General features: G+C 46.7%; 1 protein-coding gene across 2 annotated transcripts in view; it reads left to right on the top strand.

Annotated features, from left to right (window-relative positions):
- The first annotated feature begins 11371 nt into the window (after positions 1-11371).
- PXDN (peroxidasin) overlaps positions 11372-25765 on the top strand; it is a 419029-nt gene continuing 404635 nt past the window's right edge. For both annotated transcript variants that reach the window (XM_033936817.1, XM_033936816.1), the window contains exon 1: positions 11372-11647. In XM_033936817.1, coding sequence (XP_033792708.1) covers positions 11466-11647 — 182 coding nt within the window. In that variant the 5' untranslated portion in view covers positions 11372-11465. The remainder of the gene's footprint in view (positions 11648-25765) is intronic.

The raw sequence follows: 25765 nt of genomic DNA, 5'->3' as shown, positions 1-25765 counted from the left end.
GACAGCATGGGTCTGTCTATTGCACAGCAAACCCAGTGGTAGCTGCCTAATGCAGCTTAATAAAAGAGCCTTTGAAGGATAAAAGTGTTAAACGTGGGCAAATATAGAGGCTGCTATAAGCCTTGCATCAAAACTATATGCCAAGCTTCAGTGTTCTTACTTAACATGTATGCTAACTGTATTGAGTTAATATGAAAAATTTTGTCCTACCCGTTAATTTTCTTTTCTTTAGACGCATCCAGATGAATCCAGAGACTAGTGGGATAGCACTCATCTACTAGCAGGTGGAGATAGAGAACTGATTTGCAGGTGTACATCTTGGATGGAGTCCCTCTTGCTAGTCAGTATCGCTTAATGTCCAAGCCTCCAGACAATGCAGTTGCAATCTAGCAAACCTCTTTCCCATAAGCAAAATAAATCCTGACCCCCAACCATGAGACAGCACCTGCAAAAAAATCTGTGAACAATACCTATCGGGTGGGGCTCTGGATTCATCTGCTGCGTCTAAAAGGAAAAAAATTAACAGGTAGGTCATAATTTTTCCTTCCTTAGCGTCGTCAGCAGATGAATCCAGAGACTAGTGGGATGCAGCAAAGAAACCTCAACTCGGGTGGGGTGAACATACCGTCTCTGCGAGCACCGAAGCACCTAAGGACGCCTCCGTGCGCTCTGCCACATCCAAGCGGTAATGCCTACAAAACGTGTTGGAAGAAGACCAAGTGGCCGCCCTACAAATCTCTCCCAAGGAAAACCCCCTGGACTCTGCCCAAGACGTAGCCATCACTTTCGTCGAATGAGCATTTAGAGCCTCCGGCACCCGCATATCTGCCAACACATAAGCAGAAGAAATAGCCTCTCGGACCCAACGAGCCACCGAGGCCTTGGAAACCACCAAACTCTTCCTATGAACCGAAAAGAGCACAAAGAGGTGATCCGAATGTCAAAAATCATTAGTAACTTAAAGATAGTGCAAGAGCATTCTCCTTACATCGAGCAAATGCAAGGCAGGAAACCTTGACCCCCCAATCCTCTTCCCTAAAGGAGGGTAGAAAGAGGACCTGATTGACATGAAAAGGAGACACTACTTTTGGAAGAAAAGAAGGAACAATCCAAATCAAAACTCTGGCCTCTGAAAAACAGAAGAACGGATCCCTGCAGGATAAAGCCTGCAACTCAGAAACCCACCTGGCCAAAGCCAGGGCCACCAGAAAAATTGCCTTTAAGGTAACATCCTTAAGTGTCGCAGAATCCAAAGGCTCGAAAGGCACCCCTTGTAAACCTCTTAGTACCACCTTCAGACTCCAATCCGGACAGGGCCTCTGCATAGGAGGCCTAATGCGGTTAACCCCCCTAAGGAACCATACCACATCAGAATGAGACCCTATAGACAAACCTGACACCTTCCCTCTGTAACAGGCAATAGTTGCTATCTGTACCTGAATGGAATTTTATGCCAACCCTTTAGAAACCCCTTCTTGCAGGAAGGAAAGAATCTGAGACAGGGAAGCCTGAAAAGGAGGAAACTCTAATTGAATACACCAAGCTTCAAACACACACCAGATCCTAGCATAAGTCATAGAGGTAGATCTCTTCTTAGCCTGCAGTAAAGAAGAGATAATATCCCCTCGGAATACCCTGCTTGGAATACCCCCTTTGCTGTAGCTTCAATAGCCAGGCCGTAAGACCATAGCGGAAGGTAGCATCCCCCTGAATCTACTCCTGTGGGATGCAGACAGGTATCCCCCACCACCAAAGCAGAGTGACCGCCTCCCCCGAGGAGTCTAACCTAAGGACTGTGGACAACCCTGAAATTTCCACCCCGCTTCGCCGGAACCGCGAGCCGGATGAAGCCATTAGCGACCCTTCACCATCCGGAGAGGTAACCCTCTCAACAGGTGCTGTAGGGCCCTTGGAGGACCGAGGGCCAACCCTACTTCCCGAGCCTGCTTCCTGTGCTTGTTGGGGAGCCAGGGAACTCAGTTCAAGGGAATGAAAGGACCTACCACCTTGAGTCCCCATCTCCTGGGGAACCAAATGACCCACTGGTGGGCCCTCAAAATCCCAGAATAGAGCCCCGGGCCCTTCTGACTGCAAGGAACCAGAACCCCTGGACCTAAGGCTCACCGTCCCAGGAGTTAACTTCTCAAAATCTCTTAACTGGCCCCTACCTACAGGGACGCCCAGAAAGAATCTGCGCCTGGAAAAAAAGCATTCTCAACCATAACCTTTGTGCCCTACACAGAAGACCTCTGGGCTCTATGTACTCTTGGCCCTTTCTACCAGCAATGAGGCCAGCTACCCCCTCATTCACTTGGCGGAAGGAGCCAAAACCCCGTCATTGTGGGGAGCATGAAGACTGAGGAGGCTCTACCCTCAAGGTTGAGAGTTTGGCAGGGCGAGAAGGTTGCCGCTGCGTAACCCTGGACCTGGCTCTATATGCTGCCAAATAGGAGGCCCTATATGCTGATTTTCCTGGGATATACCTCCTGGTATCCCAAAAACACTGCCTAGATGAGGGAGACCGAGGTGCTCCTCTGGACCTATCCTATGGCAACCTCTGTCTCCAAAATCCTTCACCAATTTTTTCAGGTCCTCTCCAAACAGTAACCTGCCCCTAAAGGGAAGACGTACCAGGCATAATTTGAAGGCTGCGTCCGTTGCCCAATGCCACAGCCATAGGTGCCGCCTAGAAACTACTGCTAGAGCCATCTGCTTAGCTGAAGCCCTAATCATATCATATAAGGCATCAGCCAGATACGCCAGTCCTGACTCCACATCGGGAAAGTCTGGGGGCAGAGCCCCACTGGCTTCCACAACCCCATCAGTAAATAGCTGGATCCACTGAAGACAGGCCCATGCTGCATAAGAACTGCACACAGCTGCCTGCAGAGTCAGGGCTGCCATATCAAATGAAGACCTTAAAGAAGACTCAATCTTTCTATCCTGTGGGTCCCTCAAGAGTTATACCTCCCTCAATTGGAAGAGTAGTTTTCCTAGTGACTGCCGCCACTAAGGCGTCCACTTTTGGAAGTTTAAACTTATCCTGCTCCTTGAGAGCAACAGGATACAACATAAGCCTAGCCCTTGCCACCTTGAGGCTTGACTCTGGCATAGTCCATTGCTCAGAAATTAACTCCTGCATGGCCTCATGCACAGGAAAGGTCTTAGGCAGCCACCTAGTGCCCGCCATAAGGGACTTGGGCACCGCTCCCCCCTCTCTGTATCTGGCAGGGAAAAGTGCAGTCCATAGCTTTTGAAATAAAACCCGCCAGTTCATCCCTATGGAACAGGCATAATGCCGAGGGATCATCCCCACCAGCCTCCTCCACACCCATGTCATGCACCCCAGCCTCCCTCTCACCCCCCCTGGGATCGAACAGAGGTAGATGAATCTCCGGGTAGGCAAAGTCCTCAGCCTTGGGCACTCTATGCCTCTTGACCTCTTTAGGACCAAACTGGGTCTGTAATACCACCCCCTGGGCTAGGCCTCCCTTGGAGAACCCCCTCCCTCCATGTGAGCTTGCCTTCTGCTGCGAAAAAAAAACCTTGTGCAGCAGAAGCACGAACTCCGGTGAGAAGCTGCTTAAGGCCGCAAGCCTTTCCGGTGCTGCCGCTCCAGGCGCCAGCACTTCTGCCACCGTAGCCGAGGTGTATAGTCCTGCCTTCTCCCCAAGCATGCCTTTGGCATGGGGAGGAGGTGCACCCTCCGGTGCTGAAACAGCTGCTGCATCCATGTCTCCCATACAGCTGGTCGAACAAAGTCCCAAAATAGAGCGGCGCTTCCAGCACCGCTAGCAACATTTTACTGCCTCCGCTGCCATGTCTCCTCCTGACAAACAAAATACAGTGGTACTCATGTGCTCCTGTCCTGAAAGGCGCACTCCAACACAAAGCCACCAACGCTGTGTCGGTAAATCTGGTCCAAGCCAAATGGCAGGGTTTTTTCTTATGGGACCAGGAAACTTTCTTCATGGGTTGTGAGGGGGGGAAGGGACCTGGGAGGGCCCAGGTATTGCCCCCAAAGTCGGAACTGAAATCTGACGACACCCCTAAGCTCAACTGGAGCCAAAGTAGCAGGAGCAACAGCCTTCCAAACAACCTGCCCTATAGCCCCCAAAGCAGCAGGCAGCCACAAATCTCCCTCCCTCCAGCCCCCAAAGTAGCAGCAGCCGTCCTGACCCCTCTCCTTCCCTTAGCTCTGAAGCAGCAATGGCAGCTGATCCTGACACACACACTCCCCCCTTACCGAGACAGTAGTGGCAACCGGTGAACAGAAGTAGCACCGTAAACAGGCTGCTTCTGGCCAGCTCTGGCAGGGCCTTTCTTCTGCCATGTCAGAAATGACGTGGCAAAGGAAAGGTTCTGCTGGGGCTGCCTGGAAACAGCCTATTTACAACACTTCTGTTCACCGGCTGCAGCTACTGCCTTGGTAAGGGAAGGAGGGGCGGGACTGTGGCAGAGGGAACGTACTGTGGAGGCCGACAGTAGCCTGCTAAATTCACTACAGTACCAGCAATCTTCTGCAGGTTGCCATAATTAGCTTTAAAGGTGAGACCAGGAGGCCATGGGGGAAGCCGGAGGACGCTAGAGAGAAGGGGAAAACATGCAGGCCTTTGGCGAATCGGGCAGCACTATGCAGCGCTGGCGCAGTACCACATGGGCAAGTCAGCTGGCAGTCATCTCTCTTCCTCCTCAGTATGCCGCAGCACACTTTGAATCTCAAGAGGCACACAGCTTGCGATACAGTGCTCTACAGCAGTGTTTTTCAACCTTTTTTGGGTAAAGGCACACTTGTTTCATGAAAAAAATCACGAGGCACACCACCATTAGAAAATGTTAAAAAATTTAACTCTGTGCCTATATTGACTATATATAAAGTAATTCTCTTGAATAGGAATCAAATAAACACAAAGAAAGTATTTTATAATGCTGCCACCGCCAAAACACCGTTGGCGGCGGTGGCACTCAAGTGGCTAAAGAGCCGCAGTTTGCCGGCCTAGGGACAACACTGGAGGGTGGCCAGCTGTGCACCCCCTTGGGAAGTAAACCCGGGGTGGGGCAGACAGCCCCCCCCCACCCTGGTATGCCACTATCAGTACCTCACTCCCTCCCTATGACCAAAAATTCTCCTTTCTTCTATACCCCATGTACACAACCATCTCTTTCCCTCCCTTCCTCTCTCCAAAGTCCATGCCTTCTGTGTCCAAACACTCATTCCCTCCCCCACCTCAGCATCTCTTTCCCTCCCTTCCTCTCTCCCAAGTCCATTTCTTCTGTGTCCAAAAACGCATTCCCTCCCCCACCTCAGCATCTCTTTCCCTCCCTTCCTCTCTCCCAAGTCCATTTCTTCTGTGTCCAAAAACGCATTCCCTCCCCCACCTCAGCATCTCTTTCCCTCCCTTCCTCTCTCCCAAGTCCATGCCTTCTGTGTCCAAAAACCCATTCCCTCCCCCACCTCAGCATCTCTTTCCCTCCCTTCCTCTCTCCCAAGTTCATGCCTTGTGTCCAAAACGCACTCCCTCCCCCCTTTTGTGTTCCGTGTTTGCCTCCCAGCCCATCTTTGCAACTTTCTCAGCAAAACGAAGCTCAAGCCGCGAGGCTTGTCTTCTGCTTCCTGCCTGCCCTGCCGCGCACAAATAGCCAAACGGAAGTATTCTCCAACGTCAGCGCTGACGTCGGAGGGCAGGCTTTGCTTAAGCCCTCCCTCCGACGTCAGCGCTGACATCGGGGAACGCTTGCGATCGGCTATATGTTAGCTGCAGGGCAGGCAGGAACAGAAGACGAGCCTCGCGGCTCGAGATGTATTGAACTCCGCAGGTCCCCCGTCCAGCTCTCTCCTGTCCACGTGGGGCGGACCGCCCCTCTCCCTAGACTGGTGGTACTGCCCTAATGGCGGCCCTGACCGTACGGCACACCAGGCAACATCTCGCGGCACACTAGTGTGCCGCGGAACAGCGGTTGAAAAACACTGCTCTACAGGCTCAAATGCTGGGACAGAGGAATTTGCTAGAAAGAAAACTGTAATTCTTTGAAGTATAAAGTCATAGAGATTCAGAGAAACTAAAACATTCAAACACATAGGAATATCCACAAAAACAAATTCAGCCATGCACACACATATTAAGAGACTCAAAGGGACAGGCAGAGACCTATACTCAGACACATAAAGAGAAAAACATATGCACATTTTGTACAAGTGTATTTCTATATAAAACACTTTTTTTCCAAGCCATATCTGTTTGCATATTATTGTGCTATAAGGGAGATGGCAGAATTTTGAGGCATGATGGAGACATCTTTTAGTCAGTCATCTTGAGGTAAAGTGCTGAAATTCACCTCAGATAAACCCTCCAACTTTGGTATTTTTTATATTGGGAATAATTTCCTATTTGCATACTGATTATATTCCATACTATTCTTTAATGTAACTGTTGTAATAAGGGTTTTAGTATAGAAAAACCTATATTACATCAGCTAATATATTATGAAGACTGATTGAAAAGTAATGCGCCTGTTTTTTAAATTCAGACTCAGATGACACCACAGGATCTGAACATTTTTTTTCTTTTTCATAGTAATGTCCATCACATTCAATACATTTTCTACATTACATTACATTACAGATTTCTATTCCGCCATTACCTTTCAGTTCAAAGCGGATTACAAAAAGAGTTATGGAAGAAGGGTTACAACGTTAGATCAGAGAAGGTTTCCAAGAGAGGGAAAAGTAGGATCTGGGGTTAGGGAGGGGATGGTAAGAGGGGGGTTAAGCTTTATCATGGTATTAAGCTTTATTAAGGGATTTCTTGAAGAGTATAGTTTTTACATCATTTAAAAAATGATTCAAAGATGTGTAATAGACTGTTTTGTGACATCACTTTTAGAGCTGTGGCATTTTTCACTTCGTCATCTAAAGAGAACTTCTCTGCGCATAGTTTTTTCAGGGATGGGGATGGCCACAAATCACAGGGAACTAATTCTGGGCTACGGTATATAAGTCAATCCAAGTACAGTGGTGCCTCACACAACGAACTTAATTCGTTCCAGGAGCAAGTTTGTTATGCGAAAAGTTCGTTATGTGAAACGCGTTTTCCCATAACAATACATGTTAAAAAAAATAATTCGTTCTGTAGCATAAAATATGCTAAGATGACATAAAAAAAGATAAATTTTTGGTTATTATTTTTATTTAGATACATCTAAAAACATAATTGTTTTTTAAAACAACACACATTTTTTAAATTTAAAGACAGACTAAGTAGAGTCTAATTTTACAGTGAGAGAGGGCAGAGTCTCAGCGGCAAAAACTGGGACTTAACTGTTCATTTTTTTTTTTTTTCTACCGTGTTTCCCCGATGATAAGGCAGGGCCATCAAATAAGACAGTCCCCCCTTTTTAGAAAAAAATGTAAAATAAGGCACCCCCCCCCCGCAAATAAGCCACCCACCGATACCTGCGCTTACCCGAATCGGGTGGTACGGTGGGTGACTCCGTGTGGTCCCTGGCACCCCCGACACGATCGGGGCAAGAGGGAGCTCAAGCCCTCTTGCCCCCCCGACTCCCCGACACGATCGGGGCAAGAGGGAGCTCAAGCCCTCTTGCCCCCCCGACTCCCCGACACGATCGGGGCAAAAGGGAGCTCAAGCCCTCTTGCCCCCCCCGACTCCCCGACACGATCGGGGCAAAAGGGAGCCCAAGCCCTCTTGCCCCGCCGATTCCCCAACTCCCCGACAATATCGGGCCAGGAGGGAGCCCAAGTCCTCCTGGCCACGGCGACCCCCTAACCCCACCCTGCACTACATTACGGGCAGGAGGGATCCCAGGCCCTCCTGCCCTCGACGCAAACCCCCCCTCCACCCAACGACCGCCCCCCCCAAGAACCTCCGACCGCCCCCCCAGCCGACCCGCGACCCCCCTGGCCGACCCCCACGACCCCCCCAACCCCCTTCCCCGTACCTTTCTGTAGTTGGCCGGACAGACGGGAGCCAAACCCGCCTGTCCGGCAGGCAGCCAACGACGGAATGAGGCCGGATTGGCCCATCCGTCCCAAAGCTCCGCCTACTGGTGGGGCCTAAGGCGCCTGGGCCAATCAGAATAGGCCCGGGAGCCTTAGGTCCCTCCTGGGGGCAGGGCCTGAGGCACATGGTCGGGTTGGGCCCATGTGCCTCAGGCCCCACCCCCAGGAGGGACCTAAGGCTCCCGGGCCTATTCTGATTGGCCCAGGCGCCTTAGGCCCCACCAGTAGGCGGAGCTTTGGGACGGATGGGCCAATCCGGCCTCATTCCGTCGTTGGCTGCCTGCCGGACAGGCGGGTTTGGCTCCCGTCTGTCCGGCCAACTACAGAAAGGTACAGGGAAGGGGGTTGGGGGTGTCGTGGGGGTCGGCCAGGGGGGTCGCGGGTCGGCTGGGGGGGCGGTCGGAGGTTCTTGGGGGGGGGGGCGGTCGTTGGGGGGAGGGGGGGTTTGCGTCGAGGGCAGGAGGGCCTGGGATCCCTCCTGCCCGTAATGTAGTGCAGGGTGGGGTTAGGGGGTCGCCGTGGCCAGGAGGACTTGGGCTCCCTCCTGGCCCGATATTGTCGGGGAGTTGGGGAATCGGCGGGGCAAGAGGGCTTGGGCTCCTTTTTGCCCCGATCGTGTCGGGGAGTCGGGGGGGCAAGAGGGAGCCAGGCGGAGAGAGGGCAGTTAAGCGCAGTGCCTGCGCGGAAGGATGTAGCTCGGGCGACTTCGTTGTGTGAAACGAAGTTCGTTGTACGAATCAAGACATAAAGTTTGTTGTGCGCAGCGTGCGCTGTGCGAGGCGTCCGTTGTGTGAGGCACCACTGTATAAGGCGAGGTACCCTTTTTCCCACAAAAAAAGGAGGGAAAAAGTTGACCCAAATATAAGACTGGGGGGGGGTGTTAATATTCATGTGCCCTGCCAGGATCTGTGCCCAACCCCCTCCCCAGCTCTGCACCCAGCCCCCTCCCTCCCAGGTTCTTCACCCTATCCCCCTTCCTTGTCCCCCTCTCTCCCAATGCTCTGCAGGCCTCCACTAGACCTGCCATTTGACCTGGTAGGTCAGAACAGAAGGGATCCCTCCCATCTCCTGTCCCGACCGACTTGGTCAATTTTTGCCTTCCTCCCGCATACCTTTTTAAATCCCTGGTGGTCCAGCTGTGTACTGGGAAGGAGTGAGCTTTCTGTGCTCCTTCTCCATGCTGAGCCCCTCCCTAAATGGACCACCTTGATTTCTCACAACCCAGTGGTATACCGGGGTTTGAGCGAGCTATCCTTGTTCCTGCCCGGCGCTGAGCTGCTCGCTGAATGGGATTCAAAAAGGTACACAGGGGGAGACAGGTAAAAAAAAATTGGCAGAGTCAGCTGGGACAGGAGGCTGGAGGGATCCCTCCTGTCTTGGCCATAAGACAGGCCCAGCAGAGGCCTGCAACAAATTCAAAGGGGTTGGGTGAGCGATGACCTGAATATAAGCAGAGACCCATTTTTTTTTTGCCCCAAAATCTTGGTTTATATTTTAGTATATACGATATATGGAGGGCGTTCCGTTGCTGTTCAATCAATTTCAGTCAGTGTTGTCAATGCGACAGCAGCAACATGCAGCCAGGCATTGTCTGGTTCATAGACAATGGCGCGAAAGACAAAAGCGCACGCTGACAATTGAGCGCAGCGCAGAGGTGCGCGCCGCACAAAATTACAGTTTTTAGGGGCTCCGACGGGGGGTTTTGTTGGGGAACCCCCCCAGTTTACTTAATAGACATCGCGCCGGCGTTATGGGGGGTTGTAACCCTCCACATTTTACTGTAAACTGAACTTTTTCCCTAAAAACAGGGAAAAAGTGAAGTTTTCAGTAAAATGTGGGGGGTTACAACCTCCCACAATGCGGCGCGATGTCTATTAAGTAAAGTGTGTGGGGGGTTCCCCCCCACGCCCCCCCGTCGGAGCCCTAAAAACAGTAATTTAGAGCAGCGCACGCCTCCGCGCTGTGCTCAATTGTCTGGGCGTGCCTTTGTCCCGGCTCATAGACAACAGCGTGTAAGGCAAAGCCCTTGGGAGAAAGTTTTAAAAAGATTAGTTTTACACATACCACTGCAGTTATTAACTTCACTCCTAAATCTCTCTGTCCACGATTCACAGAAAAAAACTCACTTGCCACTGATGCTCTAATGCAGTTCTTGTGTTTTTCTCCTTCATGGCTATGTCCAGTTTTCTTGCATCAAGCTGGAAAAGGAATATCCCATGTGATCATAACCTCATCATTCTCCATAATTCTCTTTGGGTCATGATCCCTGTTCTTTACTAGTATTTCAACATTGGCATGTCTCATCCATGGAAACTGTGTAAACATTAAATCTTACTTGTGCCTTTCTGTATAGAAATGTTCTACCATCAGAACTTTGCAATCATCTATGAGCTATATAAATAATTAATAGTAGTAGAAGAGTACATTTCCACTTCTTTCTTGCAAAATCCACAGCAGTCTGTTGAACCAGTCCCCCCACTGTTCTGAAATGCAAAGATTCTTATGTTTCAATTAACCTCTCCTTAAGGCATTAATATGTCTGCGTTTGATCAACAAATAGTTCCTGGAGTAACACTTTGTAATATCCATTATATATTTCCTACTTTTTAATGGTTGTACTGATCTAGTTGTTTGAATAGATTTATATCCTTTTTCAAATTCTGTTGCACCCTTCCCTGTTAAACTAATGGATTCTTACTCATTCCTTCTACTCGTCAGAAAGCTTGTCCAAGTTTAATAATGGTGATGAACCATGAAAATAAACACCTAGAATCCAACGCCTTAAAACATCTATGGTGTAATTATTTTCTCTGAAAAAAAACAGTATTTTTCGATTTTTTTTTTTGCTGAGATATTCCTATTTTTTTTTCTTTCTAGTAACCAAAATTTGATGACATTTTCCTTCCTTTACAATATTACTTTGCGCTCCACAGACCGTTGACCTGGCTCTTTCCAGCGTTTCATAAGTTTGCATAAAAACGCGCCTCACTTTCCCCCCACCCCCTGCCATGAATTCCTAAAGGCTTCCCCTACAATACACGCTGGTTCCTTCATCGACTACACGGGTCACAGTTTCAGACTTCCTGGCTGCTAGTTCCCAATCCGCCTGATATCGCCGAAACCGTTAGGAAACACCAAAGCGCCACAAGATCCCGTGAATCAAACTACGAGCTCAACAACCCGCGAGCCCGTTGAGCGCGTTTCCCGCTGCCGCAGGAGCGCGCAGAACGAACCATTTGCTCGCGCGGCGGTGCTGAAGCCGCTCGGAAGTTTGGTGGGCTGGTGGGAGGAGGCAGGAGCGCGCGCGTGGGGGGCGGGGCGTCTCGATGGCTAGTACGGGAACACGCAGGGGAGCTGGGGGGTGGGTCGGTGGCAGGCGCTTGGTCTCTGTTCAGTGCCTCGATCTATTTGTGTCAGCGGCTGCAGATGGTCTGGCTCCGTGAGCGTTATGGCAGCGGACGATCGGCATTCTTTCTGTGCATTGCTGTTGGTTGGCGCCGGCCTTTTCGCTGCAGTGCCTGGGCGGGTGAGCGCTTGCCCCAGCCGCTGCCTGTGCTTCCGGACCACTGTGAGGTGTATGCATCTGATGCTGGAAAGCGTTCCTCCTGTATCTCCGCAAACCACCATCCTGTAAGTGAGGGGCGGCAGGGGCTGAGGGTACAGTGGTCCTTGGAGTACCAGTGGTTTGGAGTTGCACGTGTTTACTGTCCTGTCCCTGGCTGAGCTCAGGCTCTTTGTTTCCCTGCCTGCCAGAAAGGGCTGGTCTCAAGATTTCTTTCTCCCCATCCGAGGCTCCCGGGTCCGCGCTGCGGTTGCACTGCTGCTCTGGTGCTTTTCTCTGAATGTTTTGCGCCGATTTCATGGGTGTGTACTGGACCCTTTCTGTGCTATGGTTTACTAAAGCGATGCAGATTTTCTTTTTGGAGCTTGGGTTTATATATATACTGCATATAGGCTTAAAAATAATTGCTTTTGGAAATTATTTTAAATAATTGAGTACTTTTTTGAGTACCTTACTGATGGCGGCCAATGTGGAGCTGGGGAATTTGTTTGTATGTGTGCAAGTTCAAAACGATGTGTTAATTTTTCCTTAATATTTAGGTATGTTCTTCTCGTGCATGTAAAGATGTGCGATGATATTCAATGATGATGATAATAATAAATTAATGTAGTTTTTTGTTGTTGTTTTTTAAAGACATCACAATTAAGCAGCACTGAATCGAAGAGCAAGTTTGCCATTAAGGCTTTGTAAAGACAATGAGAGAACTCACTTAAATATGCAAATATTTCCTTACTTTCCTCAGGTTTTGAATGCCAAAAAAATGTATGAATCTACTTGAAGATTTCGAGTTTAGATGTAATTGCATAATGTGTACTTTCCATTTCTTTACTTATAGGGTTTCTTGACTAAGTGGATAATTATTTGGCCAGGGTTCCTGAAGTACTGTAGTTCAAAAGTTAAGGATTTGGGAACTGCACAGGAAGTGGAGGGCTATGGTATAATACTTAAGAAGAATCTTAAGTACATTTACAGAATATTTAAAATGAGTTGATGCATAGACTTTATTAAATAGTCCCTCCCCCCCCCCTCCCCGTGTATTCTCTTTGGCAACTTTTTATCTGAAATATGTGGATAAGTCAGAAGTAATTAATTTAGTGCTGGCTTTGAAGGTTCTACTGTGATTATATAGGTGTAATATTAAGTGGAATGATTGTGTCAGGAACATAGCTATACAATGCCAATGTTAGGTATGCCTAGCTGTTTAAAATTTGTGTTTAAAATGCAGTTAATTGTGGGTGATTCACATAGGACTTCTCTTGTTTTAGAACATGGAGAGACTTTAGTAAAAGCTGAGAGCAGTGTAATAGCATACTTTCCTTTCTGAAAAATGTTGGCAGCCTTAGTGTGGGGTGAAATCTGATACAGAGTCTTAGTCAAAGCACAACATAAAGTTCTGAGATTAGGAGCAGAAGTGATGTGTACAATTGTTTAAGAATCATCCTGAGCTTTTAGGAATTTTTGAGGAAGGGAAAGATTGAACATCTAGAAGGAGAGATGTGAGGGATAATATTCAGTAACTGAGCCATTTGAAGCTTGAGGGAGGACTTTCTGTGATGGGCTGAATGGAGTAGTAAGGTTAAGGATGCAATCTGGACAAAATTGCACTTGAAAGAGGTTGATACTTTGTATCTTGGCCATGTTGAAAGTTCTTTAGGGATTGATGGAAGCTTTTTCAGAAGCTGACAGATTGTTTCTTTCCTTTCACCATACTGCCTAAAAAACAAGCTAGTATGAAGTTGTGGAACTTCTCCCTGATAGGACTTGGCCAGACTAACACAACACTATATCTGTTTCAAGATGTATCACATTTTAATAAATTTCAAGTTTATTAAAAATTTGTTATACTGCCTAATCAGACTTCAAGGCGGTTTACAAAGGTAAAATACATAATCAAATGAGCAGGAAGTGAAAGCCTGCCCCTTCTCCCAAATCATTTGAGAGTAAGGCAGCTGACTAGGCCATTCTTCAGTGCATGGCCCTTAAGTCAGTAGAAGCCCCTGTCAATCCCTTGGCTGCTGTGGACATCCGCTCAACCCCTGACCCACTTCTAAAGGCTGCAGCAATGCCCAATTGCTCCTGCCCCTGGTATTGCCATCTTTCGAAATGGATCCTGACCTCTAACTGTGCATTCTAATGCATGGCTAGATGTCAGTCTGCCAAATAAGGCAATATTCAAAACATAGGCTGACTCCTAGCAGTGTATTTTGAAAAATGGCATCACTAGACCTATCTTTAGTAATAGGTCAGGTTCAGGGTGGGAGAGGTATTGGACCTAGTGGTAGGAGGAAGGGAGAAGGAGAGATGCTAAACTGTGGGCTCCTTTTATGAAGGTGCATTAGGGCCTTAACGTGCGGAATAGCGCACGCTAAAATGCCGCGTGCGCTAGACGCTACCACCTCCTCTTGAGCAGGTGGTAGTTTTCGGCTAGTGCGTGCTATAGAACACGCTAATCTGATGCGTGCGCTAAAAACGCTAGCACACCTTCGTAAAAGGAGCCCTGTGTGTTTGTTTGGGGGGAAGGAAAGGAAAGCTAGAGATGGATATTATTGATCAGAATCTTGGCCCTGCATGGGATGATACGAGTGTTGGGCTCTTCTTCCTATCTATTAGAACCTTAGTGGCCCCGACTTAAAAATTAGCAAAGACCTCTGAATTAAGCAATCTGTGCACCCTTCTTGAGATAACCTACACTGAATAAATTCATTTAAACCATTTTGAGCTCCCTTGGGAGAATGGTATAGAAAAATTGAAAAATAACTAACTTACTGGTCTTTTGTTCTGCATATGTTATGAACATAAGAATAGCCTTACTGGGTCAAACCAATCCTCCATCAAGCCCAGTAGCCTGTTCTCACAGTGGCCAATCCAGGTCACTAGTAACTGGCCAAAACCCAAGATGTAACAATATTCCATGCTATCGATACAGGGCTTCCCCCATGTCTTTCTCAATAACAAACTATGGACTTTTCCTCCAGGAACTTGACCAAAACTTTCTTAAAACCAGCTACACGATCTGCTCTTACCAAATCTTCTGGCAATGTGTTCCAGAGCTTAACTATTCTCTGAGTAAAAAAAAAAAATTCCTCATATTGGGTTTAAAAGTATTTCCCTGTAACTTCATTGAGTGTCCCCTAGTCTTTATAAGAACAAATATCAATCGAGTACGCCCGCCCAATCTCCGCCCCTGACCCCACCCACATAATAATAGTACTAATTATAATGCAATTTCTTCCATTCATTTTTCATATACACACAATATATGCCTGGAATGCGCTCCCAAGAGAGGTGGTGGAGAGTAAAACTGTGACTGAGTTCAAAGAAGCGTGGGATGAACACAGAAGATTTAGAATCAGAAAATAATATTAAATATTGAACTAGGCCAGTACTGGGCAGACTTGCACGGTCTGTATCTGTGTATGGCCATTTGGTGGAGGATGGGCAGGGGAGGGCTTCAATGGCTGGGAGGGTGTAGATGGGCTGGAGTAAGTCTTAACAGAGATTTCGGCAGTTGGAACCCAAGCACAGTACCAGGTAAAGCTTTGGATTCTTGCCCAGAAATAGCTAAGAAGAAAAAAAAAAAAATTAAATTGAAGCAGGTTGGGCAGACTGGATGGACCATTCGGGTCTTTATCTGCCGTCATCTACTATGTTACTATGTTAATTTTATTAATTCATAATGGTAACCACAAAATAAAGAAAGTCCCACAAAGCACACTGTATGCAGAAAAAATGTTAATCAATATTTGTGAGAACGGTGGGTGGGGGAGGGAGATAATTTATGTATTTAAGATGATAATAAAATGAATTTCAAGTGATGTGTATGATTCAATTGATGTAATATTGTATACTTGATGTAAGATGAAAAATGAATTAAGAATTGGAGAAAAAAAAAGAGAAAATGTTAATTATCATTTATATTCCATGGGTTTTTAAAGAGGTCAAGGCAGATGACTTTATGCAATGTCACCACAGTAACAACTATACAAAAATAGACAAATATACCCCCTCCCTTTTTACTAAACCGCGATAGCTGTGATGAATGCTCTGCACTGCTCTCGATGCTCATAGGCTCCCTGCGCTAAAAACCACTATTGTGGTTTAGTAAAAGGGGGCCATAGTGCAAAATATAGACAGCAGATATAAATTCTCAAAACGGACACATTTTGATCACTAAATTGAAAATAAAATCATTTTTCCTATTTTTGTTGTCTGGTAATTTCATCAGTCTCTGGTTACACTTTATTCTTCTGACTGTGCATCCAATATTTCTTCCCTTCTTTCAGCTTCCTGTATGCTTCCTCTCCTCCAGAGCTCATTCCCTCCCCCAACTTTTTCTTTCTTTCACCCTGCCCCCTTCTTTCTTTCTTTCTCCCTCCATGCCCCCTTTCTCTCTGTCTTCCTATCTTTCTGTCTCCCTTCTTTCTTTCTCCCTGCCCTCCCCAAAGCCACTGCCATCGGGGAACAGGCCGCCGCCTAGTTCTGAGCTCTCCCTGCTTCCCTGCCCCGTAAAGACGACGCTGAAGCGCCGAGCCGACCAACCTTCCCCACCCGATGTCAATTCTAACGTCGGAGAGGAAGTTCCGGGCCAGCCAGGCAGTGATTGGCTGGTCCAGAACTTCCTCTTCGACAGATGGCGAAGTTTGGTCGGCCCGGCGCTTCAACGTCCTCTTTACGGTGAAGGGAAGCAGGTTGGGCACCCCTGCTCTAGCTAGCTGAGCCGCAATCCACACTCAAGTGGCTTGCGAGCCGCAGTTTGCCAGTGTTCTTCAACCTTTTGACACCTATGGACCGGCAGAAATAAAATAATTATTTTATGGACCGGCACCGGTCTACGGACCAACAGTTAAGAACATAAGAATTGCCGCTGCTGGGTCAGACCAGTGATCCATCATGCACAGCAGTTCGTCTCACGTGGTGGCCCTTAGGTCAAAGACCAATGCCCTATTTGAGTTTAACCTTATATAAGAACATAAGAAGTTGCCTCCGCTGAGGCAGACCATAGGTCCATCCTGCCCAGTGGTCCACTCCCGTGGAAGCCCATCAGGCCATTGCCTGAGTAGTGGTCTATACCTATCTATACCCTTCAATCCCTTTTTCTTCTAGGAATCTATCCAAACCTTCTTTGAAACCATTTAATGTTTTCTTGTCTACAACAGCCTCTGGAAGCGCGTTCCATGTATCCACCACCCTCTGAGTGAAAAAGAACTTCCTAGCGTTTGTTCTAAACCTGTCCCCTTTTAATTTCTCCGAGTGCTCCCTCGTACTTGTGGTGCCCCTTAAATTGAAAAATCTGTCTCTGTCTACTTTTTCTATGCCCTTCAGGATCTTGAAGGTTTCTATCATGTCTCCTCTAAGTCTCCGCTTTTCCAGTGAGAAAAGTCCTAATTGCTTCAATCTGTCGGTATATGGGAGATTTTCCATTCCCTTTATCAGTTTAGTTGCTCTTCTCTGTACTCCCTCAAGTACTGCCATGTCCTTCTTGAGGTACGGCGACCAGTACTGGACACAGTACTCCAGATGCGGCCTCACCATTGCACGATACAGCGGCATGATGACTTCCTTTGTCCTGGTCGTAATACCCTTTTTAATGATACCCAACATTCTGTTTGCTTTCTTTGAGGCTGTGGCGCACTGCGCCGATGCCTTCAGTGTTGCGTCTACCATCACTCCCGGGTCTCTCTCCAGGTTACTGACCCCTAGCGGTGTTCCCCCCATTCTGTATGTGAACATCGGGTTCTTTTTCCCCACGTGCATGACCTTGCATTTTCCTATGTTGAAGCTCATTTGCCATTTTTCGGCCCACTTTTCCAGCTGCGTTAGATCCTTTTGGAGATCTTCACAGTCTTCCCTGGTTGAGCCCTGCTGTATAGTTTGGTGTCATCTGCAAATTTAATGACCTCACACTTGGTTCCCGCCTCTAGATCGTTTATGTAGATATTGAACAGGAGCGGTCCTAGCATCGACCCCTGCGGAACTCCGCTCGTGACCCCTTTCCAGCCTGAGTAATGGCCCTTTACACCAACCCTCTGCTTCCTGTTTGCCAGCCAGTTTTTGATCCATTGGTGGACCTCCCCTTGCACCCCGTGGTGCCATATCTTCTTAAGCAGTCTCTCGTGTGGTACCTTGTCGAAGGCTTTTTGGAAGTCAAGGTAAATGATGTCTATAGATTCCCCTTTATCCACCTGGCTGTTCACCCCCTCAAAGAAGTACAATAAGTTTGTGAGGCATGACCTGCCCTTGCAGAAGCCATGTTGACTCGGTTTTAGCTGCCCATTTTTTTCGGTGTGCTCACAGATGCTGTCTTTAATTAGTGCCTCCATCATCTTTCCTGGGACTGAGGTCAGGCTCACCGGCCTGTAGCTTCCTGGGTCGCCCCTTGAGCCCTTCTTGAAGATGGGCGTAACATTTGCTATTTTCCAATCCTCCGGGATCTCTCCGGTTTTTAAGGATAGGTTGTATATCTGTCGAAGTGGCTCCGCTATTTCGTTTTTTAGTTCCTTGAGTACCCTTGGGTGAATGCCGTCCGGACCTGCCGATTTGTCGCTCTTTAGTCTGTCTATCTGCCTGAGTACATCTTCTTGGCTTACCTCTAAATTGACCAGCTTATCATCTTGGTCTCCTATTGCGATCTCCTCGGGTTCCGGAATGTTGGTTGTATTCTCCACCGTGAAGACTGACGTGAAGAACTCATTTAACCTGTCAGCTATCTCTTTCTCTTCTTTTACTACTCCCTTTCTGTCTCCATCATCCAATGGTCCCACTTCTTCTCTTGCCGGTTGCTTCCCCTTGACGTATCTGAAGAACGGCTTGAAGTTTGTTGCTTCCTCTGCCAGTCTCTCTTCGTATTCTCTTTTTGCTTTTCTAACCACTCGGTGACACTCCTTCTGGTGTTCTTTGTGCACTTTTTGGTTCTCCTCTGTTTGGTCTTTTTGCCATTTCCTGAACGATGCTTTCTTGTCACTTATCGCCTTCTTCACTGCATTTGTTATCCACACTGGTTTTTTTGTTCTATTTTTTTTGCACCCTTTCCTGAACTTGGGGAAGAACACTGGGCTAAGTCGAAGGCCAGACCCCGCCCATCTCTGCCCCAGACCTCACCCCTATAATAGTACTAATTGTAACACCATTTTTTCCATTCATTTTTCATATGTATACATACACACACAATATAATCTTATTATCAACACATAATGGTTAACCACAAAATTAAACTACACAAAGCACACTGTATGCATCTCAACATTCATTCCTACCAAAACACAGATAAATCCTTTGCAAATACAGGACCAAAAACTAAAAGTACTAATATGTACAAACAAACCCTAAGATGCAAGACTCTGCATGCAATACAACCCTGGAGAAAAAAAACAAATGCACTTCTTCCTAAACAGTACAAAATATAGACAGCAGATGAAAATTCTCAAAATTGACACAATTCAATCAGTAAATTCCTCACTGATGCAGCGCACAAATCCACAGGCAGTGGCTCCTTGTGTGTCCCGCGCCTCATCTGGAAGCCTTCCCTCTGATGTTGCGATGTCAGAGAGAAGACTTCCGGTTCAGGCGCAGAACGTGCGTAGGAGCCGCTGCCCGCGGCTTTGTGCACTGCAGCACTGAGGAAGAGGGAGCTGGCCCGAAGATAATGCCACATCGATTGCACCACAGATCGGCAGTTGAAGAACACTGTCTCAGGCCCGATGCATATGCCAGCCCTGCGGATCGGCAGGAAATTTCTGCAGACTCGCGGTTGAAGAACACTGGTCTAGGCAACAGGTAATGAGGGTATCAACAAGGGTCTTGGCAGTGCTCTCAGTAAGGAAGGGTTGGATTTTAGCAGTGTTACAGAGAAAGAAACAACAGGTTTTGATGGTCTGAATATATGAAGAGGAAGAGAAAAATGAGTCAAAGATTACCCTGAAGTTGCGAGCCGGTAAGCCAGGGAGGATGAGGGCATTGTTCACAGAAATAGAGAATGGGAGAAGAGGAGAGGTGGATTTAGGAGGAAAGATAAGGAGCTCTGTCTTGGCCATGCTTAATTTTAGATGGTGGTGAGCAATGTTCCTTCTAAGCTGCGCAGCCATATAAGAACATAAGAACTGCCATCTCTGGATCAGACCTTCGGTCCATCAAGTCCGGCGATCTGCACACGCGGAGGCCCAGCCAGGTGTACACCTGGCGTAATTTTAGTCACCCATATCCCTCTATACCTCTCGTAAGGAGATGTGCATCTAGTTTGCTTTTAAATCCTAGAACGGTGGATTCCGCAATAACCTCCTCTGGGAGAGCAATCCAAGTGTCCACCACTCGTTGCGTGAAGCAGAACTTCCTGATATTTGTCCTGGACTTGTCCCCCGTTAGCTTCAGTCCATGTCCTTTTGTCCGTGTCACATTGGACATTGTAAATAATTTTTTTTCCTGCTCTTTTGTTGATTCCTTTCAGTATTTTGGAAGTCTCGATCATATCCCCTCGCAGTCTCCTTTTCTCAAGGGAGAACGATCCCAGTCTCTTAAGTCATTCCTCGTATTCCAAGTTCTCCATACCTTTTATTAGCTTCGTTGCTTGTCTCTGCACCCTCTCAAGCAGTTTTATATCCTTCTTTAGGTTGGGAGACCAATGTTGGACACAGTATTCCAAATGTGGTCTGACCATTGCCCTATAAAGCGGCATTATAACTTTCTCCGATCTACTCGTGATTTCTTTCTTTATCATGCCTAACATTCTATTTGCTTTCTTTGCCGCTGCCGCACATTGTGCCGACTGTTTCAGGGTCCTATCTATCAGTACACCCAGATCCTTTTCTTGTTCGCTCTTACCCAGAGTTGCACCTGACATTCTATACTTGTGTTCCTTGTTCTTTCTGCCTAAATGCATTACTTTGCACCACATTAAACTTCATCTGCCATTTCTCCGCCCATTTCTCTAACTGACACAAGTCACTCTGGAGTTCCTCACTATCCTTCTGCGATCTGATTGCCCGGCATAGCTTTGTGTCTGAAAACTTGATGATCTCACTGGATGTTCCTTCTTCTAGGTCATTGATGAAAATATTAAATAAGATGGGCCCAAGTACCGAGCCCTGGGGCACACTACTAGTCACTTTCTCCCAGTCTGAGAACTTCCCATTTATGCCCACTCTCTGCTTTCTGTTCTCCAGCCATTTGCCTATCCATCTTAGTATATCTCCCACGCACCTTTTTAATAGGCTGCATAGCCGTTCAGCCCCACTGCACAGCCGGAAGAGTCAGGACCCTTCCGGTATCACTCTTCTATCTTAAGTCACTGTTGCTGCTGCATTTCCAAAGTAGCAATGGCAAACTGAAACAAACCAACAGGACTTTCCCATACATACCTGTGGCTGTCAGCTCACTTCTTCTGGGGCAAAGCTGGCAGCTGCGGATATGTGTGGGAAGGTCCCACAGCCAGTTTGTTTGTTTGCCGCTGGTACTGCTGCTTATATGGGAAAGCAGTAGCAGCAGTGAGGATGCTAGGGGACAAATGCTGGTGGAGGTGGGGTGGGAGAGAGTGGAGGGGGCAAGAAGCTTTTGGAAATGGTTTGGAATGGGAAGAGAGAGGGGGGAGATTTTGTATAGAAGTGGAAAGAGATTCCACAGTAGATAGAACAGGGGAGAGAGAGAGAGAGGGCAGATGTTGTGGGGGGGAGGGGGGAGGTACAGAGAGGAGGGAGATGATGGAACTGGGAAAGTGAAAGGGTAGTTGCAGGATGGAAGGTGAGGAGGAGAGTGGGAATGGATGTTGTATGAAAGGGGAAAGATACAAAGAGGATGGAAATTTTGATGGAAAGGGAAGGAGGAAATAAGCTGTATAGAAGAAGGGAGGCTGAAGCCTGAATAGAAGAGGTGAGAGACAGTAGGGAGATGATGAAAGGGGGAAGTGAAAGGGGAGAGAGGGGGCAGACTATATGGAAGAGGGAAGAGACAGGAGGGAATAGTGCTGCCCGATTCGTGATTCAAATTGAGTCATCGATTCACTTCGGGTGAATCGTTTCTATTCGATTTGTTTTTGAAGAAAATCAGACTTACCGATTTGTCAGCCCCCGTGCTGGAGACCCTTTCGGGCTTTCCATCTGCCACCGAAGTCCTTGCTTTGCAAAATCGGAAGTTCCATCGAAGCAAGGACTCCGGTAGCAGAGGGAAATCCCGAACGGGTCTCTTCGTGGCAGCAAGGCTCTCTCCTTCCCAGGCGTTAGTATTTCTCCTCTCCTCTCTGATCCAGCAAAAGCGGCGGTAGCGAATGCAATTCACTACCCTGCCACTACTCCGGGCATATTCTCTCCATTCGGCCACCCAAGCAGAAACAGGAAGCTTTCACTGAGGGCGGTCCACAGTGGAGAGAAAACGCAAGGAGTGGTGGCAGAAATGGATCGCTAAATAACTACCGCCACCAGCAACATGTTGTAACATCAAAATAAAGATAGATGGAGGGAGAGAGAAGATGGACTTGGGGGAGTTGGTGGACTGGAGGATAGATGGGGAGAAGATGGATGGGAGAAATGAATTTGGTGGAGGGGGAAATGGACTTGAGGGAGATCATAGAGGGGAGATAGACTTGGGGGAGTTGGTGGACTGGAGAGGGAGAGATGGGGAGACGATGGATGGGAGAAATGAACTTGGTGGAGGGGGGAGATGGACTTGGGGGAGATCATGGAGAGGGGATATGGGGGGAGGGCTAGAAGAAATAATGAATCTAAAAACAGGAGTGGGAGATAGATGGTGGACAATGGGATTTAGAGAGGGAAGGAACAGAAAGAGAAGTTGGACACAAGGGACCGTATGGGGGGATAGAGATACTGGATAGGAGGGTAGTTAGAAAGGGAAAGCTGGTGGGGAACAAGGGAGAAATGCTGGATGAAAGGGTAGTTGGAGAGATGGTGGATCTGGGGATGGTGGGAATAGAGGCGGGAAATAGAGGCGGGAAAAAAGGAAAGATGCCAGACCTCCAGGGAAGGGGAAGACAGAAATGGAAGATGTATGGTTACCACAGAGAAAGAAGAAAATGACAAATGAGCAAGAGACCCTGGCAAGCAAGTTATCAGAAGACGTTTGTTGCAGAGCCTGGGACCAACATGATTTGAAAAATGACCAGACAACAAAAGGTAAAAAAAATAACTTTATTTTTTGTTTTGTGATTACAATGTATCAGATTTGAAATTTGTATCTTGCCAGAGCTGGTGAACATGAGCTAGGATTTAACAGAGAGAGGAAAAGTCTTTTTTGTTTGTTTACACCACAGCACCAGTGTGGGTAGGAGAGGGCAAAGGGGGTGAAGAGGTTATAAAATAAACTCACCAGGATGTTTGGAAAAATAATATCCAATTGAGCAGGAAAATCAAATCAAAAAATTGATTCAATAGGCTGAATCAAAATATTTTTTCTGAATCGGGCAGCACTAGAAGGGAGATATTTATGGAATGGGAGAGAGTGTGGAGACATTGGATGGAAAGGGGGAGAGGAGGCAGATGCTGTATAGAAGGGGGTAGATGTTGGATGGAAAAGGGGAGAAAAATGAGCAGATATTTGGGAGGGGAAGACAGAAAGGAGGGAGATAATAATCGAAGGGGAGATAGAGGGGGAAAACACTGTATAGAAGGGGAAGAGAAAGAGGGCAGAATTAGTGAAAAACTGGGAATAAGGGGATGTAAAATATGAGAGACAGAGTGAGGGAACGAGATGGAAATCTTCTGGTAGACCATAAAAAAGAGGGAACATGAGGACTAGATAATAAGAATGAGTTAAATTTGAACATAGAGGTAGAAAAATAAATTGAAGAAAGCCGAAAGGAAAAGGAGGAGAGAAAGATCCTGGAAAGAGATTTAAGATGGAGGAAAGCAGAAACCAGAGAAATGAATGGCTAGAACATAAAGGTAGAAAAAAGAATTTTAGCCTCCTTTTATCAAGTCGTATTGTAAGTTGTTGAGGTAAAAGCTCCGATGCTCATAAAATTCCTATGGGCAGCGGAGCTTTTACTGCAGTGACCTGCAATTAAAAACCTAACACAGCTTGTTAAAAGGGGGCCTTTATTTTTAGTTCAGGATAAAGTAGTGTGATACCCATGTTTTTAAAACATTAATAAATATATTTCTCCCCCCCCTTCCACACACACACACACACACACACACACACACACTTTGAAGGTGGGAATGAACATGTGGATAAAGATGAACCAGTTTGTCAGCTCTAGGCAATTACTGCTAAAAATATTGTGTGTCTAGGGGTTTATTTTATTCTCATTACACTAACATAAAATGGTCTCAGGTAAACAACTTTTAGCTTGTCTATTCACTTATTGACAGACTACACTGTCCTAAAAGCAATTGTCTTTATTAGGTGATTCTTTACTACAGAAAAGAAACTTGCTAGAATACGGGAAAGTCATGAGCTTAGTTACGAGCATGCATATGTAGATATTCATAAATGGACACAATAACACAGAAAAATGCATACAATTAATAATGCTGAGATATTATTTAAAGAAACTAGGTTACTAAAAAAAAAGGAATACACAACTAGAACTATACTGAATAGCACCAAGTCTCATAGAACTACCCAAAGCAGAAATATTGCCCAAAGTCTAGCTAACCCAGTGAACTGTAGAAGGAATGCCTGCTCACACTTACAAGGAGTGGCTTCTACAACTTCTCTCTTGGGCTGGGAGCCAGGGTCAGAGTCTTCTCTGTTCTGGAAGGGTCAGATGGTATATAGCACATTGTGGGGACCAGCTCTTGGCCAGATGCAGCCAGCACAAACAACTGTGAGTCTTTGATAACCAGGTGTGTGGATACACTATCTGGATGGATGCAGTCTCACTCTAGTGCAGGAATACACAAAAGGACTGTTCCCCTGTAACCTGGTTTCACAGCAGCACATGATATCAGTCTAACATAGATGTTTCTCCTGGCTGTCTTAAGTATATTCACCAACGCCTCTCTTCTCTCCTGCAGACAACTTGAAGTTACTCCAACACTCTACACCGAATTCTGTTCCTCTACCTCAATCCTTTGTCCTTCTTATCGTCTCCTTCCCACCAAGGCGATGTCTTTTACTAATAATGTTCTTGTTAGTAGGCAGATTTTGCTGGTCTATTCAAGGTCCGGTGACATCATAAATTGTCCTGGAGATAAGGTAGCCAGGCTCAGAAAAAGCAACGGTCCATTCTGGATCCTCCTTATCACACAGTGGGCCTCCTTGGCTGGTAGACAAGCAGCTGAAAATTCCAAGATGCTGATAGACGTGAAAATGAGTTTTCCTCACTAAGCCAAAAGCCTAAAAATTGTGATACAGATATAGGCCTACAGGTTGATATTGTGTATAGGCAGTTCCTGGATTAAAAGCAAGTTATGTTTTTAAAGCTATTCTTAAGTCAGATTCATATGTAACTCAGAACTTGTAGATTTTAAGATTCTTGCTGCTTATCTGTGTTTCCAGTAGACAAAAGGACTAACTGTCCCTACCAGTGTTCCCTCTAATGTGCAGCATGCACAACTACACACTATTCTTAATGTGGCCATGCATAATTCCTGAATATGCTCAATGTAAACAAATTAAGCTGCAACTATGTTCTTAAGTATGAGTTGTACTTAAGTCGGACGTCTGTGACTTGGGGACTGCCTGCATTTGGATTTTGAAAAGGCATTTGACAAAGTACCTCATGAAACTTTTGAGGAAATTAGAAAGTGGATTTAAAATGGTCAATATTCTCAATGGAGAAGGGTAAATAGTGGGGTTCTCCAGGGGTCTCTGCTGGGACCTCTGCTTTTTAACATATTTTATCAATGATCCTAGAGATGGGAATAACTAGTGAGATAATTAAATTTGCTGATGACACAAGAGAACCTTGTGAGACTAGAAAACTAGGCGTCATAATGGCAGATGCTGTTTAATTTGAGTGAGTGCAAAGTGATGCATGTGAAAAAGAGGAACCCGAACTATACAATAGCTATGTGATGCTGGGTTCTGTGTTAGGAAAAGGATCTAGATGTCTTTGTTGAGGATACGTTTAAACCCTCAGCTCAGTGTGCGATGGCTGCTAAGAAAGCAAATTATCAGGAAAGGAGTGGAAAACAAAGATGAAAATGTTATAATGCCCTGGTATCGCTCTATGGTACGGATGTACCTCAAATACTGTGTGCAGTTCTAGTCACCATATCTCATAAAAGATATAGCAGAAT

This window comes from Geotrypetes seraphini, chromosome 3 (assembly GCF_902459505.1).
Source record: "Geotrypetes seraphini chromosome 3, aGeoSer1.1, whole genome shotgun sequence".
NCBI classification, from domain to species: domain Eukaryota; kingdom Metazoa; phylum Chordata; class Amphibia; order Gymnophiona; family Dermophiidae; genus Geotrypetes; species Geotrypetes seraphini.
The sequence above is the reverse complement of the archived record's forward strand: the minus strand, read 5'-3'. Positions and strand labels throughout refer to the sequence as shown.